Source organism: Balaenoptera ricei, chromosome 3 (genome assembly GCF_028023285.1).
Source record: "Balaenoptera ricei isolate mBalRic1 chromosome 3, mBalRic1.hap2, whole genome shotgun sequence".
Classification (NCBI taxonomy): Eukaryota; Metazoa; Chordata; class Mammalia; order Artiodactyla; family Balaenopteridae; genus Balaenoptera; species Balaenoptera ricei.
Window position 1 is genome coordinate 80,550,859 of NC_082641.1, and position 25,104 is coordinate 80,575,962.

The 25,104-nt window shown below is 32.9% G+C and overlaps 1 protein-coding gene across 4 annotated transcripts in view; it reads right to left on the reverse strand.

Annotated features, from left to right (window-relative positions):
* Window positions 1-322: 322 nt before the first annotated feature.
* The window catches only part of CHD1 (chromodomain helicase DNA binding protein 1), a 76,681-nt gene continuing 51,899 nt past the window's right edge, over window positions 323-25,104 (reverse strand). Inside the window, exons 24-37 of one of the 4 annotated variants that reach the window (XM_059916823.1) lie at window positions 23,393-23,553; window positions 22,053-22,094; window positions 21,229-21,359; window positions 20,392-20,530; window positions 20,013-20,163; window positions 18,551-18,673; window positions 17,617-17,745; window positions 16,912-17,175; window positions 16,410-16,550; window positions 12,334-12,512; window positions 5,245-5,341; window positions 4,231-4,282; window positions 3,503-3,713; window positions 323-1,952 (exon numbers count right to left, since the gene is read on the reverse strand). In XM_059916823.1, coding sequence (XP_059772806.1) covers window positions 1,607-1,952; window positions 3,503-3,713; window positions 4,231-4,282; window positions 5,245-5,341; window positions 12,334-12,512; window positions 16,410-16,550; window positions 16,912-17,175; window positions 17,617-17,745; window positions 18,551-18,673; window positions 20,013-20,163; window positions 20,392-20,530; window positions 21,229-21,359; window positions 22,053-22,094; window positions 23,393-23,553 — 2,166 coding nt within the window. In that variant the 3' untranslated portion in view covers window positions 323-1,606. The remainder of the gene's footprint in view (window positions 1,953-3,502; window positions 3,714-4,230; window positions 4,283-5,244; window positions 5,342-12,333; window positions 12,513-16,409; window positions 16,551-16,911; window positions 17,176-17,616; window positions 17,746-18,550; window positions 18,674-20,012; window positions 20,164-20,391; window positions 20,531-21,228; window positions 21,360-22,052; window positions 22,095-23,392; window positions 23,554-25,104) is intronic. The other 3 variants (XM_059916825.1, XM_059916824.1, XM_059916826.1) reach the window with 3 other exon arrangements.

Genomic DNA, 25,104 nt, shown 5'->3' on the forward strand with positions numbered 1-25,104 from the left:
TGTACATTACTCCCACAGCTAATCAAAAGATACATTTAAGAATATTATAGGAATATATCAATATACTTATATTTGTCAAAGTTAAGGTTCAAATTTGTTACATCACAGCACACATCCAAGAATGTATGCCACATGATTAAAAAATTCCCACTGAATATAACAAAATTAAAAAATCTGTAAATAAATATAAGGCATTCTAAAATAATATCTGCAGAAAATCAAGAGTCCAACAGATTTCTATGATCTAAATTTTACTTCATAGATTCATATATTCTTCAAAATAGATTTAACTGTAGTGCTACACATTAACAATATTCAACTGCTTATCAAAATATCCTTTTCTAGAAGCTAAATGTTACTACTTAAAAAAAAAAAGTTAAGTGCTTGAGGGAATAAGAATGCAGCAGAAAATTACAGGAGCCCACATATCCTTTTTCTTAAATTTAATTTGTCATATATAAGGTTTTTATATACAATCAGTGTGCATTGTAACAGTTTTTATTAAAAGTCAATCAAGTTTATCTAAAATGTTACCTGGCTGCATAGCACATTTGACATTATTGCCCACATGAAAAGGAAAACAAATGGATTTACAATAACTTTTGGCCATTTGGATTCTGAAAGTGTTCATACACCTACCCTTTTAAACCAAATGCATCTGAAAAAAATGTTTCCAGAGCATGCAGTTTAGATTTTACATTATCATCTCACCATTTTCTTACACAATATTGACTAAAAAAGGGAAAGGAAAGAAATAACATGTATCTAATAAAATAGTCAATATAAAAAGGACTAATGGAATTAAGTGGCCCCTTTCCCCATTTTTTTACATTCTAAACAATGACTCCATCAAGACAAATTATTAAAAAGTGTTATTACACTGATATATATATTTTTAAATGATAAGAAGGCCTGAGTTGGTAGGGAAAGGAACAGTCAAAAAAAGCCTGAGAAGGGGAAGGAAGTAAGGAAAGCTCGTTTAATCCATTTACAGTAATTTACAGCCATTGTTTGTGTGTGTAAAAAGGCATAATAATAGATCACAAACAGGAAATTCCTGGCTATTTTACAGATATAAGTACAGAATTTAAATATTCAAGCTTGTGATGAAAAGCGGCAAGGTGGTCGCAGTGTACATGTAAACAAGTAGCTTTGGAAAGTGAATAAAGTCCTTGAGTGTGTTTTCTTTATTAAGAAAAGAACTCTCTTTCATTCCTTCCTGAAACATGATCACAGGTCAGAGTAAAGTTCATATACAAACATAATTTAAATGGATGTCAGTCTAAAACCACTGACTTAAAAACAGTTTTATCCAGCCTATATGGAAGGGCAGTGTTGAGGTCCCTGTAATAGTAAACATTTTCCATTTCTTTAAAAAAGAAAAGAAAAAGTACTACAATATTTGTAGTACAGTGCAGCATAATCCTTAAATATAAAAATATTTTCTCTTCTGTTGGGATAATAGACCTTGCATCCTGGAAAGAAGTAACAATACTGCTACTGATAGAAGATCTGTTTATATCTTTCAAGTCATGTAAGGCAATTACTGTGTTGGTTTATGATATATGGCTAAAAGAAAAGTCCAGAAAGACACTATCAGTTTTTGTTATGTTTTCCGACTACTCCAGGTATGCTCAGGTGTACTTCTGTGTTCAATTGAGTGTTCAAATGGAGATCTGGAGCCATAAGGAGACCGCTGATCTAGTGGTGATCTAGAGCCACTACTGGAAGCTCTATGGTCCAATTGCCAATCTGAGTGATACCTATAATCCCTGGAAGATTTATGGTGTGTATATTCAGAACTTGACCGATGGTCTGAATGCAACCGATGATCTGAATGAGAACGATGATCAGAATGAGTTCTGTCTTTTAAACTTCCTTCCAAATTTGACCTGTGGTCTCTACTCCTGTGATCATCCAGTTTTCTGTGTTTCTCTCTATCACTATAGTATCTAACAAAAGAGAAATTAGGAATTTTAGTTAAATTAATAATGCTAATTAAATGTTTCCAAATAAACAAAATCTTATTAAAAATAAAACAAAATTACTTTAAAGCATACTTTTAATTGTATACAAATTCAGTGTTTAATCACAAAACTTTATAAGTGAGCTTAAAAATCACTGGAAATATCTCTGCATGCCTTTGGAAAAACTATTCCATTCATTAAACTAAAGTGAAACCATACAAAGCACTTCAGGTAGCATCTAATTTCTCATGCTCATTTTAGATTGGTTGCTACTTTTTATTCTATGCATCATTTGTCTTAATACATCTTAACTATCTGAAAGTTGGAATTAAGATAACTACATGAATCTAAATACCCCTGAAATCAGAGCCTTTTATGAGCCTGTAAGCAGGAAAAAAAATAAAAACCTCTAAAACAGTCTATGAAATAAATTTGTAAAAGAGAATTTTTATTGGTTGGTGATGCCTATTAAAAGCTTCCTTAATTTGATTACTTATATAGTAAGACTTGATATATAAGTCATTGTGAAATTTACTCCATACATAAATGTGGCAGTTGGCTAAAAAAATTATGGCAGTTTAATGAAAAGTAATCTCTAAAATGTTTGCCTTTTCAAATAAAATACACCAAACATAATTTAATGGTTTTTGGTTCACAAAAGGTCCTTATTATAAACAAAATAAATTGTTACGTAAGTCTGTGAAATTACAAACATTTACCACTACAAATATGGCTTTTCCTTTTCATTGTGTGCCTTTTTCTAATTTTAAGAGCCATTATACAATTGACATGTTTATAATGTGGCTGTGTTTCTCAGAAGAAATTACTGCAGTGAGCACAACTAAAATACAAAAAAACCTACTAACTTCCTTATTTCTGATCTTTACTTTTACCCTTCTCAGTATTTTTGTTTGGCTTACAGTAATGATCACTATAATGAAAATATTCCCTTACCAACAAAGGAGTAAAATATATTATTATATTACAGTTGTTTACTACTTAAAGGCTTCAGAAAAATAATAATATATGGAGAAAACTTCCTGATTTCAGGACTATCTCAGATTGCTTCAAGTTTAACCTCAATGAATTGTTTTCACATAAATTAATTACTCACACAAATATTAGGAGTTTTTTTTTTAATGGAATAGAATGTAGAATTCACCACCACCTCACTTCAGCCACAGTCCATCAATCTTTTATTTTACCTTACTTACTATATTTTTAAGAGTATTTGAGCCAATATTCTCCAAAACCACCAATAATGAATCCCATGACTTATAGAACTCCCTAAACTTTTTCTTATTGTATACTTTGATCTTAAATTTATAATTAAAAATCCATTTTTATAGAGAAATTCAGCTCTTAATATTAACCAAAAGAACTATATTTCAGTTTTTCTTATTTACAAACGAAACCTTTACCTTACATAAGACTTATTTTGATTACCTGAAGACTGAATTGGCCGATAAAGTCAAATACAGCAAATAAAATAAAGAAGACATCAATAAGCAAAATTTTAAAACTGTCAAGTTTACCTGCTGTCTTGCTTGTAGTGATCCCAATCACGATGATCTTTACCATTACTAAAAGAAGAATAGGGTCTTTTCCTAGAGTCACTCTTTTTATAAGAATCTCCCTGATGTCGGTCTTTATGATGATCATGATATTGAGATAAGTGCCTATCAGATGAGTAACTGTCCCTGCTGCTATCATCATGATTTGTATTCTCTTTTAATCTTTCCACATCTGTTAGATAGAAGTGTCCAACTTTTGTTAATGACTTAAAAAAATACATGGTAAACAAAAGTAACTTCACTGCTAGATTATAAGAAATCCTGTTTCAACTCCAACTAACAAAACCGGTTCTCAAATACAGGCAGTTAAAGCATTTAGAAATGGCTTTATAAAAGCCATACTAAGGCTTACAAATAGGTTACTTTAATCTGAAATGTGAAAAATCACAACCGAAAAGTATAAGGCCCTTTTCCTTCTTAGACTATACTTTTGTGACTCTTACACAGAAAGAATACATTATTATTCCAAATAATGTTTTTTTAAAAATATGTTCATTTCAACAATTATTCTATAATTTCTAGAAAGTGGTAATAGGTTGATTTATGGGAAAGTTAATAATAAGCTAAAAAGGATTATTAAGATACTAGATTCGATATAATAACATGGGTATATATCATCTAAAACCCCACCAAAAAACCCCCCCAATTTTAAAATTTACTTTCCAAAACAATTAGCAAGACTTACTTACCTGGATTTCTAATCACTTGAGTATTCAAGTTGCTGTTCTGGTCATTATTTTGCTAAAATAAATGCACATGTGTAAGAATCTTTTAAGTGGCTTCAAACACCCTTATAAAAAACAGGATACAGAAAATCCTTATGCTAAAAGAAGTTCTCAAGATATTAGAATGTATAAATGTAATATTTGCAGATATTTTTTAAAAGCATAAACTATTTGTCCCATGACTTTTTAAAAAGTTTGACTTTGAAATAATTTTAGACTTACAGAAAAGCTGCAAAAATAGTACTGAGGGTCCCCATATGCTTTTTACCAGCTTCTCCTACTGTTAATATCTTATATAACCATGGTATAATGATCAAAACTAAGTAATTAATACTGGTACAGTACTATTAACTGAACTACAGACTTTATTCAGATTTCACATTTTTCCACTGAGATCCTTTTCCTCCAGAATCCAATCTGGTACTCCATTACACTCAGTTTTCATGTCTTCTTAGTTTCCTCCAAACTGGGACAGCTCTTTAGGTTTTTCTTGTCTTCCATGACCTTGATACTTTTGAAGAATACTAGACAGCTATTTTATAGAGTATTTCTCAATTGGGGTTTATCTGATATTTTCTCATGATTGGATTGAAGTGATGCTTTTTTGCCAGGAATTCCACAGAAGTGATGTACCTTTTTCAGTACACAATGCAGGGGCTTCATGATGTCAATATGTCTTATTACTGGTGACATTAACTTTGATTGCTTGTTTAAGGTGGTGTGAGGCAGGTTTCTCCTCTACAGAGCTATTATTTTTCTCTTTGTAATCAATAAACATCTTGGAGGAGATACTTTTAGACTATGCCAATATCTTGTTTTCTTGCCCACTAATTTTAGCTTCCCTTGGAGGATCTTACCTGCAACAATTTTTATTGTGAGATTTTCTATTTCCTTCATTCCTTCTACATTTATTAACTGAATTCTTCTGTAAGGAAAAATGTTTCAATAACATAAAGAAAAAATGATGCATTAATTTACCTGAGATTCCTGCCGTTTTTTAATAGCATGCTTATATAATTTATGTAATTTTCTTGCATCAAACTCAGTAAACTTAGATACAAAAATCCACAGGTTTCTAGAAGAAGAAAAGGCAAATTAGTCTGGTGGAAAATGTTTAGCTTTTTAATGAAATCCCTTCCGTCTACACAGAAATATACACATCTTAGCCCTCTATGGAACACGGTCTCAAGAGATTATTTCTAGCATTTTTTTTTTAAACTTCATATATGGATAAGATTCCAAATAAAACTGGACATTGTTAACTTTTACTTCTCTTTCAAATTCCTTCATTTTACAATCTTTGGATTTGAAAAGTAGTAATCAATCCTAATTTGAAACCAAAGGGAAATAAACTTACAAATCAGGAAGGGACTCATATTGTGGTTCAGATTAGATACAAAAGGAACAAACTATGTTAATAGTTTGAGTAAAGATACCATCAGATAATATGGATTAAGCCTGTGAACTAAAGGTCCTGAATAATGTATTAAAAAGCAACTGTCATTTTATAATTGTGATGTAATTGTCATGAGAGTAACATGATCAGACACTATAAACCAAGGACAGTATTGTATCTTTAGGTCTCTCTTCCCATTCCCAAGGCTGGGATCAGTAACTGATCATGGTACTCCTTCATGATAAATTCAGATGCAGTCTCTGAATCCTTCTCAACACAGCTTCCTGAGAGCCACTAATAACCAGTGACACTTGAGTTGAAGTCTATCTGCCATCACTGAAAAAGTAACAGCTTCATATATTTACAATTTTTTCTTGAACCACTAGCTTTACAGTAGGTATGTTAAAGATTTTGAATCTTGCTTATATAAACAGAGGAAAGAAATTACTAATTAGCCAATGATGGAGGTTTAGTGGACTACCCAACATCAACATCTTTGCTGAGTCAAGCAATAGATTTTAAGTGATTTTTAAAAAATAATAAAACTCTGTGTGTGTGAATAATGACTTCCCAAAACAAAGCCATCTCTCAGGATATTAATTGAAGAAAGAAGGCCTAAGGAAGCAAAAATTCTTAGCTAGAAAATAACTATTCTCATTCTTTTTTATGGGAGAAATAAAGTTATACAGAAGCACTTAATTGGGGGATTTTTTAAAAAGATTTATTTATTTATTTATGGCTGCGTCAGGTCTGAGTTGCGGCACGTGGGATCTTTCGTTGCGACGTGTGGGTTTTCTCTTCTCTAGTTGTGGTGTGCAGGCTCCAGGGGTGCATGGGCTCTGTAGTTGTGGTGCGCGGGTTCCAGAGCGCGTGGGCGCTGTAGTTTGCGGCCCGCAGGCTGTCTACTTGAGGTGCGCGAGCTCAGTAGTTGTGGCACGCGGGCTTAGTTGCCCCGCAGCATATGGGATCTTAGTTCCCTGACCAGGGATCGAACCTGCGTCCCCTGCATTGTAAGGCAGATTCTTTACCACTGGACCCCCAGGAAGTCCCAATTTGGGGATTTCTGAACAGCTGAGACATATTTCTCTCAAATACCAAGCATCAATTGCCTATGACTACAAAACATACATTGTTACAAAGGCTTGAATGAGATAACTGTATAAAGTACCTAACCTGTGTCTGGCTAGGTACTTTATACAGTTTTTATATTTTCAAAGCTCTTTTCTATTACTTAATTCCACAAATAACCAGCCTTTAGGTAGGCACAGTCAATGTAGCAGACAATTTTTAAAATAAACGAACAAATGGGGTAATGAGGCTAAGTGACTTGCCTAAACTCATACAGCTAGGTAAGGCTAGAAGGCAGGGCTCTGGCTCCTAATTCTCTTTCCACTAAGATGAGTAATTCCCAGCCTTTTGATTTTGGACATCGATATGTGTGAAGAGCTGCTTGCTAGTAAACTCCTAAGTGTTAGTAAATTTTGGAAATCAGAAATCTGTGAGTCATACAATAACTGCAAAATTATCCCAGCATATGTGCATACAGAGATGGATATCTGGTGATTTTCTAAAAGAATTCTTGCCAGTGTTGTTAAGACAGTTGTGGCTTTCTCAAGTGTTTTCTTTCCTTTCTTTTTGTTTTATTAATTATAAATTACCATCTATAATTAACTTAGTTTGTGACAGCTCTTTGCTTAACTGTGTATATGATGATACCTATTCCTCATCAATATTTTGATCTATAATTTTACAAAAACTAGACTATAAAATTCTACTGCAGTTTAAAGAGCAGTCACCCAAACCCTTATATTTAATGTGCATATGTGTGTGTAATACTCTCAAAATTTGCTTCTATAGTGATACTTCATATAGCCTGTAAAATTGGGCTATTTAAATAAATTATGGCATATTAACAGGCATATCAAGTTATAAAGACTAATATTAGCAGGCTATTTTAAACTAATGGGACATTTTCATAATACATATGCATAGACTATTTTGTTTCTTAATTTTCAACATCATGAAAATTTTCATACATCAAAGATAAAAGAACTTTACAATGATCACCCATATACCTAATACCTAGATTCTCTTATTAGCATTTTACTGTGCTTGCTTTATCACATATGATTCCATATGTCCATCCCTCTGTCAATCCCTCTAGTTTTTGTTTGATATATTTCAAAGAAAAATTATAGGTATTAGTATATCTCCCCCCTAAATACTTCAGCATGCATATCATTAACTGGAGTCAATATTATTTAGTTTTTTCTTTTGAAACGCTCTTTAGATTATACTACTCTCGGTAATCAATTATCAATGAAACGAAAGAATGAAGAAATAGCTGATACCGAGTCATGAAAGATAATTCTTTCAACAAATTTGATAAAAGTTTATCAGATAGCAGTTGGGAAAATTAAATCATTCACCAACTTCAATACTAAATATAGTAAAATCTCTGTAATTTATATCTAACTTAATTAGCCAAATCCTATTATTATCCATTGTTTGTTTGACATTAAATTAGAACAGCTTATTTAAAAATTAAAGTATCAAAACACTGATTAAAAATGGGCAGAGGACCTGAGTAGGTATTTTTCTAAAGAAGACATACAGATGGCTGAGAGGCACATGAAAAGATGCTCAACGTAAGGGAAATGCAAATCAGAACCAAAATGAGATATATCACTTCACACCTGTCAGAATGGCTATCATAAAAAAGGAAAAACAAGTGTTGACCAGGATGTGGAGGACATGGAGCCCTCATGCACTGTTGCTGGAAATGTAAATTGGTGCAGCCATTATGGAAAACAGCATGGAGGTTCCTCAAGAAATTAAAAATAGAGCTACCATATGATCCAGCAATTCCACTCCTCCGTACTTTTCTGAAGGAAATAAAAACACTAATTCGGAAAGATATATGCACCCCCATGTTCACTGTAGCATTATTTTTACAATAGCCAAGACATGGAAGCAACCTAAGTGTCCAACCATAGATGAATGGATAAAGAAGTGGAACACTCTCTCTCTCACACACACACACACACACACACAAATACACAAATATTACACTGCTATAAAAAAAGAATAAAATCTTGCCATTTGCAACAACATGGATGGACCCAGAGGGTATTATGCTAAATGAAATACGTCAGACAAAGACAAATACTATATATTTCACTTATACGTGGAATCTAAAAAAACAAAACAAATGAACATGTAACAAACAGAAACAGACTCACGGATACAGAGAACAAACTAGTGCTTGCCAGAGGGAAGGTGCGTAGGTGCATGGGCAAAATAGGTAAAGGGGATTAAGAGGTACAAACTACCAGTAAGAAAATAAATAAGTCACAGTGATGTAACGTACAGCACAGGGAATATAGTCAATAAATATAACAACTCTGTATATTTACAAATCACTATGTTATATACCTGAAATTAATAGTGTAAGTCAACTATATTTTAATAAAAATAAAGTAAAATGCAAATTTGGTCCTGTTTAAAAACAAATGAAATTAAAATTATGACTAATGTTCAAGGGGCTCTATTAATTTATAAAATACTTGAGTTTTTATTAAAGGTAAATGAGTATAATCTGGTTTTCATTTTGTTACTGCAACAAAAGGCTAAAAAGAATCAGCATGTCTTTAAATTGTTAAGAATACTGTGTTAGGGCAGTGGTCACCAGAAGATATTAAAACTTTCACTATAGGTATGACATTAACCTTGAAATAAAATTTATAAGCAAACTTAGAAAAAATTAAATGATAACTGAGTGAAGTGAAATCCACAGCAGCTGAGAAAATTCATCGCCTTTAAATGAATTTATAGACTATGTCTAGACTATCTACATTCTACAGTTAACTCAAGAGTAGAAGTAGGAATTAATAAACTGTGTTTTTGTTAGTAATTAAGTTTCTTTTTAAGAATACTTTTTCCCTAGAAAAAATCTAGTTGAAATTAGATTCTGGTCCTAATTATATCACCTGCTCAATTGTGCGATCTTGGGCAAAACTCCAGACCTGGAACTAGCGTAAGAGTGAGCACCTTGTTGTTAAAGTTCATGCCCTGTGCGCCTCCTTGGCCATACCCCAGTCCCAGCCCTACAAAGCTGTTCACCTGAGTCCATCTTTTTCTTCTCTAAAAATGGAAGTATTAACTATTAAGATTTCCTAAATACAGCATTTTTAAAAGGATCAATTAGAATGAAGCATATGAAAGTACTTTGATATACAAATGAAACACAAATACACATTATTATGGTTATCACTTGATTGTAAGTGATTTTTAAATAAAAACTAGTGTTGCATTTCCTCACCAACTATTCATTTGGCCAAAATATTTATATATAAACATCTATAAGCAAGAAATAAAGCAGATAATTATGGTTACTGTAAAAGTTTGCTTAACATCAACTGCTGTATAATTATGGGTGAAGTCCCTATCTTTAAAATTACAGGTAAGGTCTTGATCTTCCTTCCTTTTGTAGAATCAGTAACTGTAGCTGTGTTCTGTGGGGTGGAGTGGAGTAGGGCAGGGTGGTCAGAAGTTCAACCTTAACACAAGGGACTCTCCCTTGCTTCTACATTTTTCCCCAATCTTTCTCTAAGACAGCACTCAGACCAGAGCAAAAACAAATTTGCTTTTGAAATATTTTTCAACTGGGGTCTTTCTGTTCGCCTTTCCCAGTTAAAGGAATCTGGTATAACCAGAGACAGTGGCAGCAGGAATAAGTACCAAGGAATATGAAATCAAGGTAGATGAGAGCTAAATGGAAGAAAAACAAAAGCTAATTTGCCTAGCTGGGTAAAAAGAGGAATACAACTTTGGGAGGTAAGGGCGAACACAAAGAAAAATGTCTCCTGGCTATTTGGTCTCTCTTCTTTTAAAGGTTTTTTACCCCCCCTCCCCCATTTCCTAATAACAACCTAAACCTGAAATAACATCCAGTTGTATTAGTCGACATGTAATTTCAACGAGATGCTGCTTATTTCTAATCTAGAAAGCAGGTAAAATAGATATTCTGCCTTCTTCACAACCTCAAAAATCTAAACTCTAATTATATTAAGGTTTAAAAACTGGTATGTAGTACACAATTAAGTTTTGTCAGAGAGAATATAAGCTCCTTTACACTAAAAAGTAGAAAACAACTTTAATATAATCCTTTAAATTAACTAAATTTAGCTTTAAAAATAACTCACTGCATTTCCTTTTTTTCCCTAATTTTATCACAGACAAGCAACAATCAAGAATATGTCCGGGAGCCACTGACAGAGAACATTTATTTAACTTTGGATCTTAAATATAAAAAGATAGAGGAATTCCGCTATATTCTCATTTAATCCTAGTATATATAATTAAACTCTATTGTATTCATGTCCTGTGGTTCTGTACTTTAGGGGTCCCTGTATGAGTTGATAAGAGCTTGAGAAGGATGGAGTAATTCTATTTTACGGTATTTAAGGAAAGCATTAAGCTCCGGTGTATATATATTCCAACCATAAATAAAAGATTCAACTAGACACTATGAATAGTACTTGAGAATTACTGCCTCTCATTCTGCATAATATATCTTATCATTATCCTTCAATAACTGAAAAATATGCAGTGCCTTATCATTTTACAGATGATAATACTGGGGGGCTCATAGATATTGGTAACTGTTTAAGGTCACAAAGCCAAAAATTAGCCAGGATGGAACTAAGCATGCATGTCTTGTAATGCCAACTCCAGTGATCATTCCATGTCATTATAGGCACATGACTTTAGGCTCTTCTTCATGTCTGTGAATGGCTTCAGTTTCTTTAGACATGAGCTCAGTTTCACTTGTTTTCAAAAGCCTAGTGATCACGATCAACTTCTATCTCCTCTTTCTAAAATGGGGGTCCTGGTTGAGTTTAAGAAGAAAAGGGACAAGGATAGAGAATTTTTTTTTAACTTTTGTGTAATCATCATGCCTCCTCCAGAAATGTGTCATTAAAGTTTTTTGTTTTGATATGTAACTGCACTACATGTAGCAAAGAAATCAGAAGGCTAATAAACAGATGTCTATGACTGGTTTATGCTCATTTTATTTTTTTCCTATCCTGTCTAGTCATCTGGCTTAACAGTGTCCTGGATTTGGTAATCATTAAGTGATTAGTATATATTATAGCAGTTCAGATTTATAATTTTAAAATCAACTGTAATTTTAAAATCAATCAAATTGCTGCCACTTCTAAGATGAAGAGGAAAACAGAAGTCTGCATTTTACATTGCTTGAGGACATTGAGTTTTGCAAGGCTTTACAGTGATACTTAGAAGATGAATTGCTAAATTTATCTAACAAATTGGTACACCAACCTCTGAAGATATTACTGAGAATAATTTCATAGATTGTGGAGATTTTTAAAAATAAAATGCAATCTGAATTTTGATGAAATGCCTTTCACTATTTATTTAAAGGCAGAGATGCCACCTGTGGTTTATCATGATGCACAATTAAGTAATCACTTATTTATAAAAAGCTTTAAAGTTAAAGGAAAAAGTGAAAGCAATCATCCTCAGGTTACCTTTTTAAACTTTTTGTTACCTAAACTTCAGAAGTAGAAAAAAAATTGAAATACAAGAGACAAATAGATGGTTACAAAATTACAAATTTAACACTTCCTGAAAAATACATCACTTACTTTCTCCACTGCTTGATATGTTCAGGATGTGTATACTCTTTCAGACATTCCGTGATATGGTCTCCAATTTTTATTAAGCACTGTCTAGTATGTTCCAGTTGTTCTCTTTCTGAAAGGCCTTTCTCGGGCCTATCAAGTTGCTTCAAAGCTGCTTTGACAGGCCTCATTCTTTCTTTACACTTTAAAACAGGAAAATAAGAACACAAATACATGTATTAAAACCATGAATTCAACAAAGATCTACTTCTTTCAATGTTACTTACTTACCTGAGTAAAGATAGCACTGTCTAATGCTGAAATGAGCATTAAATCTCACCTCACAGCTCTTAAACATCAAGCATTTTTCCTTCAGACTTTTTTCAGAAAGCAAGGCTTTCCATTATCATTTATCTCTGCCTAAGTAAAAGCCTTGGATTTACTTTTTATAAAAATGGTTACTTTTTACACTGTAGAACACCATTCTAAACAGACTTAAAGAACGTTAAAAGAAAATATTTCAGAGTATAACTTAATATTATGTATTGACTATAATATAGAATAAAATTTAAAAAAAGATCTTTATGTAATATATTGGCAAAGCTATTTTTATATATAAATACATAAATAATAATCTTTATATAATATAGTGGCAAAGCTATTAACATCAATATAGCTACAAGTATAACCTGTCTATTCTTGGGGCCAAAGTAGCTAATGATGAATTTTGCTTCTATCATATCTGGGCAGTCAGGGACGTGGGGGTAGTTGATGGAAACCAACCTCTTCCTTGGCCTACACAGCACTAGCATGCTAGTAAAAGGACAACACACCCAAACTGTACCATTCAGTAAAGTCCAATTTGTGTAATAAAAACTGTTAACCTTATACCAAAACCAGAATTAAAATATTACTAAAAAAGCAAACTGCAGATAAATTTTATTGTATACAAATGCAAAAACAACTTTATAGTAATTATATCCATGAGTAGCAAGTTGGGTTAGCTAGGGGAATGCAAGGATGGATCAACTACAGACAATATATTTAGTTGACCCAATGCCACCATTTATTTGAAAAAAGAAATCCTTACATCACTGCTGTGAAGGGCCTTTCTTATTATCAATTAAGTGTCTATATTATATGTGCGAATTTGTTTATGAGTACTTTATTCTGTTTTATTGACCTGTTTCTCCAAATCAGTTGGGAAACTTTCCATCTTTTGTCAGGAATAATTTAAATAACACTGGAATCATTTATTCTTTAGTTAAAATTAGAACTCAGCCAAGCCTAATGTTTTTTTAAAAAAGGGAAATTTTTAATTTCCTTTCTAATTTTTAGTGTTACTCATATTTGTTCTCTACATTTTCTGTTTCTTGTTCAATTTTCTAGTTTATATTCTGCTAGAAAATTATTTATTCAGCATATGTAGGCTGAATACATACTATATTCTAGGCATTGTTCTAGACCCAGAAAACAGAGCAGTAAATAAAACGGAGACCCTGCTTTTATGGAACCTGTAGTCTAGTAGGAGAATAGAGCCAATAAATAAACAAGACATAGTGTTTAAGATGGTGACAACCATGATAAAAAAATAAATAAATAAAGCAAGAAAGACCATGGAGCTTTCTACCTTACTTAAGATTTCAGAGAAGGGTGATGCTTGAGCAGGTATCTAAAGAAAACGAAGGAGTAAGCCATTTCAAGCAGAGGGAAGATCAAGTAAAAATGTCCTACAACTTGTCTGACATGTTCAAGGGAACAGTATGAATTCCAGTGTCGCTGGTACCAAGTGAGTCAGGCAAACAGCAGGAGATGATGGGAGTAAACCAGATGCTGTATCTTTTAGACTATTGTTATGAATCTTTTATCCTGAACGAGAGGGAAAGCCATTCAAGGGTTTTAAACAGCAAAGTAACATGGGGTGACTTTGTTATCCCTGTAACAGTTATTGTCAGTCTGGGTTGCTGTGTGGAGTACAAACTGGGGTACGAAAAGGGCATAGAGTGAGATGGGAAGGGTGAAAGCAGTGAGAACAGCTATGAAGCTATTGAAATAATCTAGGAAGGAGATGGCTGTGGCTTGAACCAGTGTGTTAGAGCCAATATGATTTACTCATTGACTGAATGTGAGTGGAGGAAAAAGAGAGGAATTGATACTAAAATCTATGCTAAGGTCAAGGCCTGAAGATGGGAACTGGAGCAATGATAACTAATATTTATAAAGCACTTATTAGGTACCAGAGGCTGTGTGTTCGTTGTTTTAAATTTGATTCTGACAATAGACCTTCGCAATACCATTCACTCTATTTTATAGAAAAAGAAATTGAAGCTTAGAATGAAATGACATCTGTGAAACCCAGTTTTGACCTCAAACACTTTCTTGACTGCTAAATTATACTGCTATCTAGGAAGACAGATCAATAAGACATAAGAAAATCAAGAGATGCTAAATGAGGCAAAGATGTCAAGAAAAATGACGACTAAGACCAGTGAATTTCTTAATAATCAGAGCTATTCCCGAATACAATAAAATGTATATACCAAGAAAATCTTAATCATACAAGCTCAGAAAATCTGGCTCTGGAGTCCATGTTTAAAACTATTCCATTATTCCTTTCCATAATACAAGAGATTTTAAATCATTTATGAAGGTTAATGAAGAAGAAATTCATGCACTGGGCACAAAAGGAAACTTTCCATTTCACTGGTTATATGAACAAGTCAGATGGCTAAGGAGGAAATGTGGGCAAAGAAGAGGCAAGAGGTGCAATTTCACCTAACCTCAGTAATGGAGCAGATAGTGTAGGGGAAGCAGTTCAGAAGAGTTCAGTGTTTTCACCTCAGAAAAGCAAAATCACACCATCACCCATTCCCACCCAATACAGAGGGGGTAAAAAAACCAAAACAAAACAAAAAACCAATAGAAAATGGATAGAGAGGCTAGATTAAGATCTAGGCCATAAATAGAAAGGTTAGCCTTAAAAGTTGCTAAGGAATCACAACATGTGAACCTGGAGAAAAGATAAAAATGAAAGTCAAGAGATAAGATATATGTTCATTCAAGTAAGTAAGATGGAAGACAGGAGCTGAAACAGCTTACCTGGGAATGTCCCCAATATTCTCAGAGATTAGAGGGCTGTAAACAGCCAAAAGTGAGGAGGACAAGAAAACTGTGGTAGGAACTATGTTATTTAAAGAGCATATCTGGAACTGTATTAGGGCATGTAATGGAATCAGCAGGAAATGAATAAATGCGTTCTCAGTCTTAGTATCATCTAGTCAGAGTACACAGCAGGAGAAAATGGGACATGAAGGTGAGCTGGGGATCTAAAAGGACGTAGTAGGTCAAACACAAATATAATTTTAGAAGGTGAAAATTTCCATCTTTCAAGTATAGCACTTGATTAGTATCAGTGATAAAACTGACTTAAGATTACACCCATAAGATTATTTGGGTTCCTGAATATATACAGCAAATAAACCCTTTGGAGAAAGGCCAAGATAGATTCTCCCTGACTTCGATGAATATAAAAGCATGGTAGCATGTAAAACCAGTATATTTTAGACCAGTGTTACTCAAAGTGTGGTCTATGAACCTGTGTTAGTCCAAAGCAGGATAGGTACAGAAATTTTAGAAACCTTTATATCAGTTTGACAGTGCAAATTTATACCTACTGAATCTAGTAATACAACACCGGGGTTTATATTTTATATTCTTTTTTTCCTATTTTCATTTTTATTTTATTTTCTAAAAACACTGGTCTGTAAAAGATTAGAAAAGAAGGGTCCTTCACTGTAGATAAAAAGCACTGTTATATGGATAATAGGCTCAGGAATTGAAAAGTTTAAAATTCTAAAGTTGGAGGAAAAAAAGTTTATTCCCTAAATACCTCTTCTTAAAATCTTTAATTTATGAAGAAGTTTTTCTAGGTTGATTCTAAATTTAGGATACCTTTCAAAATTTAAATCTATTGCTTTTGTCAACTTGAACTGCAATGCTATCAAATTCAAACATATTTCTAAAGTTAAAGTTTTAAAAGATGAATATAAATTAAATAAAATGTTATATGAATTATTCCTAATAACCAGAAACTTTCTTACTATGCTGAATGTCTTCTGATCTAGCTCTTCAGATTCTTCAGATATGGGAACTGGTTCACCACTTGCAGTGATGTGAACTGGAGCATCCGACACTGAAGATTTCTTAGATCTTTCCTTGCTCTCAGACTTGGATTCACTCAACTGATGAAAAAGAGAAAATAAAACAAAAACATAACAACAACAAAGGCAAAAATGATTAACACTTCCAGAAGAACTATGGTCTCATTTTATTCTATAAAGTTTACTCACATTTAACATTCTTATCTATTTTATCTTTCCCCCATTTTATTTGGGGAAACCAAAAATAAAGCTATTCTGTAACATTCCTTTTAGGTAAGGCATCTAAAAAAGGATTCAAACCTGTTCTCCTCTACTAGATACCCATATGCATTTTTAAAGAACTCAGTTATTGAGACTAATTGGGCTGACAGGCAATTTATTCTCCTAAACTGTAAATATCCTGTTGGGTCACTTTCTAAATTTTATATTATGATTTGCATACCTTTTCTTCCTTTATGTCTTTTTCTTTCTGTATAGCTTCTTTTACTTTGTTTTCTCTTTTCTCTTTAAAATCTTTTTCCTTTATATCTTTCTTATCCTCTTTTTCTTTTATCTCCCTTTTAAGTTCTCTTTTATTTTCCTTTTCTTTCGCTTCCCTCTTTTCTTCTGGTTCCTTCTTTATACAAACATCTGGCTCAGGTTTTTCTTCACTGTCTCTTTCTGTTTTAACTTTTTTATTTGGATGTTTCACAGAAGTGATCTCATCCTGAAAAGTGCAAGTATGGCCAATGTATTACTAACCAAATCTCGACAAAGACTAATTTCTTTTCTTTGCATGACTATGGATTGCATGTATGTGGATTCTGAGAGAAGTAATTCAGAATCCCATTAGTAATGATACATGCAATATTTACCTTCCTATAAAAATTAAGGTAAGCCAATCCCATTCAAAATTCATAACAAAATTAAAGGAGACAGAATGTCTTTAAATGGCAAATGTTTGAAAAGGAAGGACCTTTGCTCTATCCCTCTAGTGAAATATAATCTATTGGATGGGTAGAATTCTATTCTGTAAATGAGACTACATAACAAACTATAAAAAAGAACTTCAGTATCTAAAAGTAAAATTTCAAGCCTTACTTCAAACTTCAAATATGCCATGTCCCCTTTCTATGTAACAGGTTGCTTTTCTAAAACACATTCTTACCTTATCATCATCTTCATCAGACTTTTCTGAGGGCAGGGGAGAAGAATCGCTCTTTATTTCCTCTTTCATTTTTATAGACTTCATTGCTTTATTCTTCTTAGCTCTTACTTTCCTCCTTTTTGAACCTCCCTAAAAATAATTATTTTTATTCTAACCAACCCCACAGATTCCATTAAAAAAAAATCTTAAATACCACATCGATAAAGCTAAAGAACACACACTCCAACCCAATCCTTAATCTGCTGGCACTAAGCTACACCAATCTTAGAAAGTTATTATCAACAAAAGTGATATAACTTAATGAATCAAGTACAAATTAATGTGAATAAATGCTAACCAACTGTAATTATTTCTTAAAAAAAAAACAGAGTAGAGAGAAATAGGAGGGTTGTTCACCTTCCTAAATTATTATTATTTTCAACTAAATCCAATGTCACCAGAGATAGCCTTAGAAATTATTTTTAATAGTACATAGGTAGTTATTGACACTGTGGTCACAGGTAAACTTTCAAGGGTTGCTTTAGTTTCCAATCAATCACCTCTCTTTTAGTGTCTTTTTCCTTCTTTTGTGAAACGCCCTCATAAATAAGCTTGGTGATCTTTAATGCTATTCCTTAAGCTGCCCAATGTCGCCAAATGAAATAATAACGGAAGCCTGTCCTCTCAAAAAGCACTCCAATCCACTCCAAAAGTTGCTCCCACTCTCTCTCTAAATACTAGGAAAAAACAGATCCCATTCTGAAAGATAGGACTCACTAGAGTTTTAACATGAATGCTGAGATCATTTAAGGCAAAATATTACCATATTCAAATAAAGCTAAATTACAGATAAACATACTGATGAGCCCATGCTAACCACAGGTGCCTAGGGTGATCAGAAAACTAGATTTATCTTATTCAAAAGTAAACTGCTCTTAAGCATATGTTAACTTACTGCACCAGAAAGCCTCTGAGCTTCTTTTCTTGCAAGATCTTTACTAAGTAATTTGATGAGGTAGTCTGCACGTGTCTGTAACTGTTTTGCTTGTGGTTTTTTATCAGGATCATCTGGAAGAATCTGAAAAGCAATTAATTTTTTCATCTTGTCTTAATAAATAACATGAGAAATAATAATCATTGTTTAAAAAAGGCTTACTCATTTAAAAAATATGTATAATTCACTAACAAGTTACAACTCTTAAAATCTGTAGGAATAAACAGCTTAGAATGCAAAATACATTTTTTATAGCTATGCCACAAAGATTCAATTTCTCTGGGAATGAATTCTAAATACATGAGAAAAATATCCCTCTATTCAAAATGAGACTACACAGTATGAGGTTAGAAATTTCTTTCAAATTTGTAATGGTGTATTGGCATTCAGTGTTATTAAACATCATAGTATTCTTAGATTTCCTTCCTTCTCAACAGTATATTTTAAGTATAAAGTATACAAAAATTCCTAGAATATAAAGTATCATCTATCAGGACTTCCAGGGTGGTGCAGTGGTTAAAAATCTGCCTGCCAGTGCAGGGGACATAGGTTCGATCCCTGGTCCAGGAAGATCCCACATGCTGCGGAGCAACTAAGCCCGTGAGCCGCCAACTATTGAGCCTGCGCTCTACAGCCTGCATGCCACAACGACTGAAGCCCGTGTGCCTAGAGCCCGTGCTCTGCAACAAGAGAAGCCACCACAATGAGAAGCCTGCGCACCACAACGAAGAGTAGCGCCCACTCGCCGCAACTAGAGAAAGCCCGCGTGCAGCAACAAAGAACCAACACAGCCAAAAATAAAAAATTAATTTAAAAAAAAAAAGTATCGTTCATGTAGAAGATGACCCAAAGCATGTACTGTGAGGAAACTTTTATAATGAAAACATAAACTAATTTTGTTTCACAGTAGCAAATGACAAATATCTGAAGGTTCCCATTTGTCCATGAAGAAGTAAAATATAAAAAGATAAATGATAAGCATAGGGCAATGCTTCCAATGTTTTCCATTCTAGGCAAAGAAATGATCATAACTAGTGTGGTGGCATCAAATCACCAAAACTCCTGAACATTGTTTGTTATTTAAAAAAAATATATAAACACACACACATAAAAAACAATCCTTTTTTGCTCTTGAATAATATAATGACTGAATGACAGACAGGTTTACTTTTAACCTGATACTATGAAGAAAAATATACCTATGCCTCAATAAGAAAAATGTAATTTCAGAGGTAAAGCAGAATCTAGAGAGCATTTAAATTCAATCCCTTCATGAAAACCAGATTCCAAAGAAGCCAAGGTCACACAGCTAACTAGAGCCATGGTTTCCTGACTCCCAGCTGAGTTTATTTCTAACATAATTTAAAGGCAAAAAATTCAATTTAACATCAGTGGTCAACAGAATCAAGAAATATTTAAGTACCTTGTGTGTCAGACTGAGGTCAGGATCCATTTTAATCATTTCCCAGCTTCCATATCCGTATTCGTAGATACCAATTAACAAATTGGAATCATCTTCTTTGCCCCAGTCTATATCAAAATGAGCTGCCTTCGTGTGGCATGGGATGATATACCTATCATTAAAGTTAACAGCCACTGTCAAGTTATAATTGCCTTATTAAAAATTAATTTTGAAAAACATATATGAGTCATTACAACTTCAAAATACTATGCTTTATTTTATTTTTAAAAACATTTTATTCAAATTGGTCAATGGCATAAAAAACATTTTTAACATACATTCATATCCAAATTATTGAATAACAACAAATATTTTACAATGGAAAAAGTAAACAACTCACTGCTTTCTTTCTTCTGGATCTGAAGGAATGGATTTGTGCAACGGTATTAATTCTTCTTCATGGGAGATGACTAGCTTGGCATTCACCTGTACTCCTGATATTCGGAACGTTGGACCCTTTACTTTTCCAAGTCTACCACCTTAATTTATTTGAAAAAGGATATTAAAAAGTATAAAATATATACTATGAAACACAAAGCAAAATATGTTATTACTTATATAAATAAGTACTATTACTTATTTACCTATATTTTTAAGTATTACTTATTTGTGTTAAGGAGAGGCTTGCTGGCAAACCTAAATTTCACTCGAGATTTTTCAGTACATACTACTGATTATAATATAGCACACAAAGATTCACAAAAAGCATTTCATGTACTTTAGCAAATGCATAAGATACATCAATCTATTAATATGTCAGCCTTTCTAAATAAGAGTTCCAGTATGATTTTTTTCAGTACATCTAATTACTGAATCTATTTTTATTTAGATAGATGAATTACAAAATAAGTATAATGAAGTAACTATGCTAAAACCATTACCACATGTGTACACTTATAATATCTCATCTATACTAAAAATATAGTACAACTAACAATAATTCCTGATGTTACCTCCCAGCCAGAAAATATACCAGGCAGATGGATTCTACTGCCTTCAATAATACAATTCTGCCGCCCATTTTCTATTACCCAGAAATGGCCTTGCTTTGTTTTATAAAGCATCTTTTAAGACTAATGAATAGGTAACTTAAGATATAATACCTAACTAACTCAATAAAAGCATATTTTGAAAATTCCATTTACCTCTCTTTAAATCACGTTCATTTTAGTATTACCTGTTCGTTCTGTTCCTGAAGAATTGTCCTTTAAAGCTTTAATGCAACCATTATGTACCAATTCTCCTAGTCGTCTGAGGTCTGTCTCTGACTTATCAACTAATTCAGCATCTCGAGCAATTGCATCTAATCTGTAATAAAATAATACAATTTTCAGGTAAATATGCAGAATAAAATGGAGCCATTTAAGACAGATATTATAAGAGTAAAGTTCTATAATTTTTTTATTACTATACACTGAGAAAATATGAATAATAAATGTTCAAAACATTTTTTTCATCATCTAAAATAATTATGTAAGTATTTCATTGTAACTTCATGCAAGTCATCCCAAAATAAAACTGAAAATATCTCTATTTTAAGATGGAGTTTTGGGGAGAAAAATAGAATTAAACCAATTTGAGTCTCTGCCACTCTATAATTAACATAGTGGTTATAGCAGTTATTGAGAATAACTGTTAAACAAAATTGGTCTTTAAGTCAGAGGCTAGGTTAGCAACTTAGCTTCTCTATGGATGAATCTGCTATTTTATAAGCTTGTGATGAAAAAGTAAGAAAAAGCATTTGAAAAGTAGCTTACAATTACAAAAATGCAAATGTTTTACAGGCCATGTATTTTATAGAAAACTTCATTTGTAGGTAAAACTTTAGAGACTAGAAAGGATTAAGGATAGTACAAAAAGCTTTCAAAAATCTATCTGAAATTTGCTTTCTACAGGTTAACTTTGTAAAAACCTTTTACAGCAAATTTAACAATAGTACAAATAAAGCTGACAGCATGTGATACATTCTATAATTCTATTGAGAATGACAGATGTATTTACCTTTCCAGAGGGCCACCAAATTTCTTGTAACTCTTGATAAACCTAACAGAAATTAATTGTTTGGTTTAAATGTGGGCTTCACTATTCGTTAAAAAATAGATATAAATATATAGAAATAATACTTGTTAGTATAAAAATTAATTCAAGGCACTGTTACTAACAAAAATGAATAAACTATGCTAGAATCAAAACATTAAAACATTAAGATAAACCACGTAAGACAAGATATATTTTTTAACACCCAGGATAATGTTTAGAAACCAATATAAATAAAACAGAAGCTAAATTTTATTTTAGAAATTATTTTTTTCACAAGACAAAAAAGGTTCAAGGCTACCAGAGGAAGTGCCTCCAGAATTATCAATCATATTACACCTCCTCACATTTTAAGTGTAGATAAAAGTTTACTGAGTATAGCTTTAATTCAGATGTATGGTATTATACCAACAATGGAAAAATAAATATTACTTAAGAACAAAGCTACCCAAGTGGTTGATGGATGGAGGAAAATATCCAGGAAAAGTAGAAGTTGAAATGCCTCTTCAACTAGAGACAGAAAGTCCAGCAAATCAGGTGGTCACAAAAGTACCCTAAACAAAATCTAACAATATATTTAGTTTTCTGGTAGAAAAAAATGAGGAAGAACTTTATCAGTCAGGTCTATGATTTAGAAGAAAAGAGTTACAATGGCTTGAAAGAAACAACAAACTCTCAAAATACAACAACAAACAACCTTTCACAAATTTCATATGCAAAAATATTACATAAACAAAGTAAGCTGCTATGCCATTCCCCTTAAATAAATCTGTACATATGAACAAACATATTTTGAAAGAAAACTACAATTTATCCTGCCTGGCCAATCTTACCTCAACTCCTATTTGGACATATCAGAAACACTTTTAACATGGTTAGTTTCAAAAAACCAATCACCTCAGTGTAAAAAAACTAGAAAAATATGGAAGTAAATTACTCCCACGTAAAGAGTAATGTTGGGAGTCATAAATACAGTCAGAATTTTTAATAAATAATGTACTGAAATATACATTCATTATTCAAAAGGGCCACTATTCTGAACCACATTAATAAAACCAAAATAATTTAGCTGTCTAAATAGAGTACCAATAAATAAGTAACACAGCAAAGATTAATGGCAAACTCATTTTTTACCCATAGTTATAAAGAACAATCAAAAGCAGAACCACCCAGTCCCTACACAATTATCATATATTTGCCTCCTCTAAAACTTTCATCTTAATCTTTAAAATTTATGGAATTTGTTTTAATTTCACCCCCTACTAAAAGCAAGTTGAAGTAAAAACGGTCTTATGTCATCTTACCGCCGAATTTCTGCATCACTAAATCCTTTAATATTTTCCCGAGGGATAGTTCGTGGTCTTCCACGTTTCTTTGGCCTTTTCCTTTCTGAGACTGAATCACTATCAGATCCAGAGTATCTCCTACTTCTACTGCGCCTCCCTTCACTTCCATTGAAACTAATCTGGAATTTGAAAATAAAATTTTGCCCAAGTTTAGGTGAAGCAGGCTTCTATGTTAAGGGCGAAGAAAACATTATAAAACATTGACAAAATTAACAAATATGTATCAAAAATATTACATAAACAAAATTAAAAAGCAAACAAAACAGAAAAAATATAGCACATTAATGACAAAGAGTTATTAACAGCCTTAACACTTAAAACATTCTCATAAATCAGCAGGAAAATACCCATTATCCTTTTGTAAAAGTATATGAAAGGTTATTAAAAAGCAATCAAATAACATAAACACAGAATTATACAACCTCATTGGTATATTTCTTAAAATGTGAATTAAAGTTACAGTGCAATGTAGTTCTTTCTTTAATCCATCAACTAGACCAATACTAACTAAGCAATAATAGCCAAGACTGGTACTGGTATAGAATAACAGTCAAACAGCTCTGGTGTGTATTTAAACTGGGAAGAGGGCAATGTGGCAATATTGTATCAAACGTCTTAAAATTTATCATTCTGCTGACCCAGCAACATCCCTACTAGGCATTTTTCTTGATATCAGAAATGTAAAGGAACACTGGTCAAGTCATTTTTATCATAAAAATTTAAAAAAAACATTGCAAACAATCTAAATGTTCATCAAAAAAAAGATCAAATAATCTACACAACAGAAAGCTGAGAAGCCATTAAAAATTTTGTAGAATGACTAACATTCATTATATACTGCCAAAAGGAAGAAAGCAAGTCCCAAATTAATGACTCCAATTAAACCTGGCAAATGATATGTATTAAAAAAATACTAGAATTATGTATACTATATACTGTAATAATATTATTACTATGATATCTCTGAGTGGACAGACATTTTTCCTGCAAGTCTTTGGAGTTCTTCCAAAGCCTCAATACATATTCTGAATCCCTAATATGCTGAAAGCTAACTGAAAGTCAATGATGGTATTTAGTTCTTATTTGTTCTAACCTTCTCCCATCCTTTCACTAGATCTAATATAATGCTGTGCTTCCCTTGCACTATAAAAAGAAACCACTAAGGGGTTTGCAGAAATAAACACAAACAAGAAACTACACATACAATTACTCTCAGGCCAAACACAAATTACTTGGCTCCATTTCTGCCTGGGATATAAAAGTTGGTAGGCTGCTCCCGCTCTAACAACAAATCTAATCTACAAAATAATAACTTTTATTACACACATCAAAATCACAAGGCAATCTAGTAGTCTAAAATATAAGGAAATAAAGCAGATTATAAGAAGAGATGGAGGGCTTCCCTGGTGGCGCAGTGGTTGAGAATCTGCCTGCCAATGCAGGGGACACGGGTTCGAGCCCTGGTCTGGGAAGATCCCACATGCCGCGGAGCAACTGGGCCCGTGAGCCACAATTACTGAGCCTGAGCGTCTGGAGCCTGTGCTCCGCAACAAGAGAGGCCGCGATAGTGAGAGGCCCGCGCACCGTGATGAAGAGTGGCCCCCACTCGCCGCAACTGGAGAAAGCCCTCACACAGAAACGAAGACCTGACACAGCCCAAAATAAACATA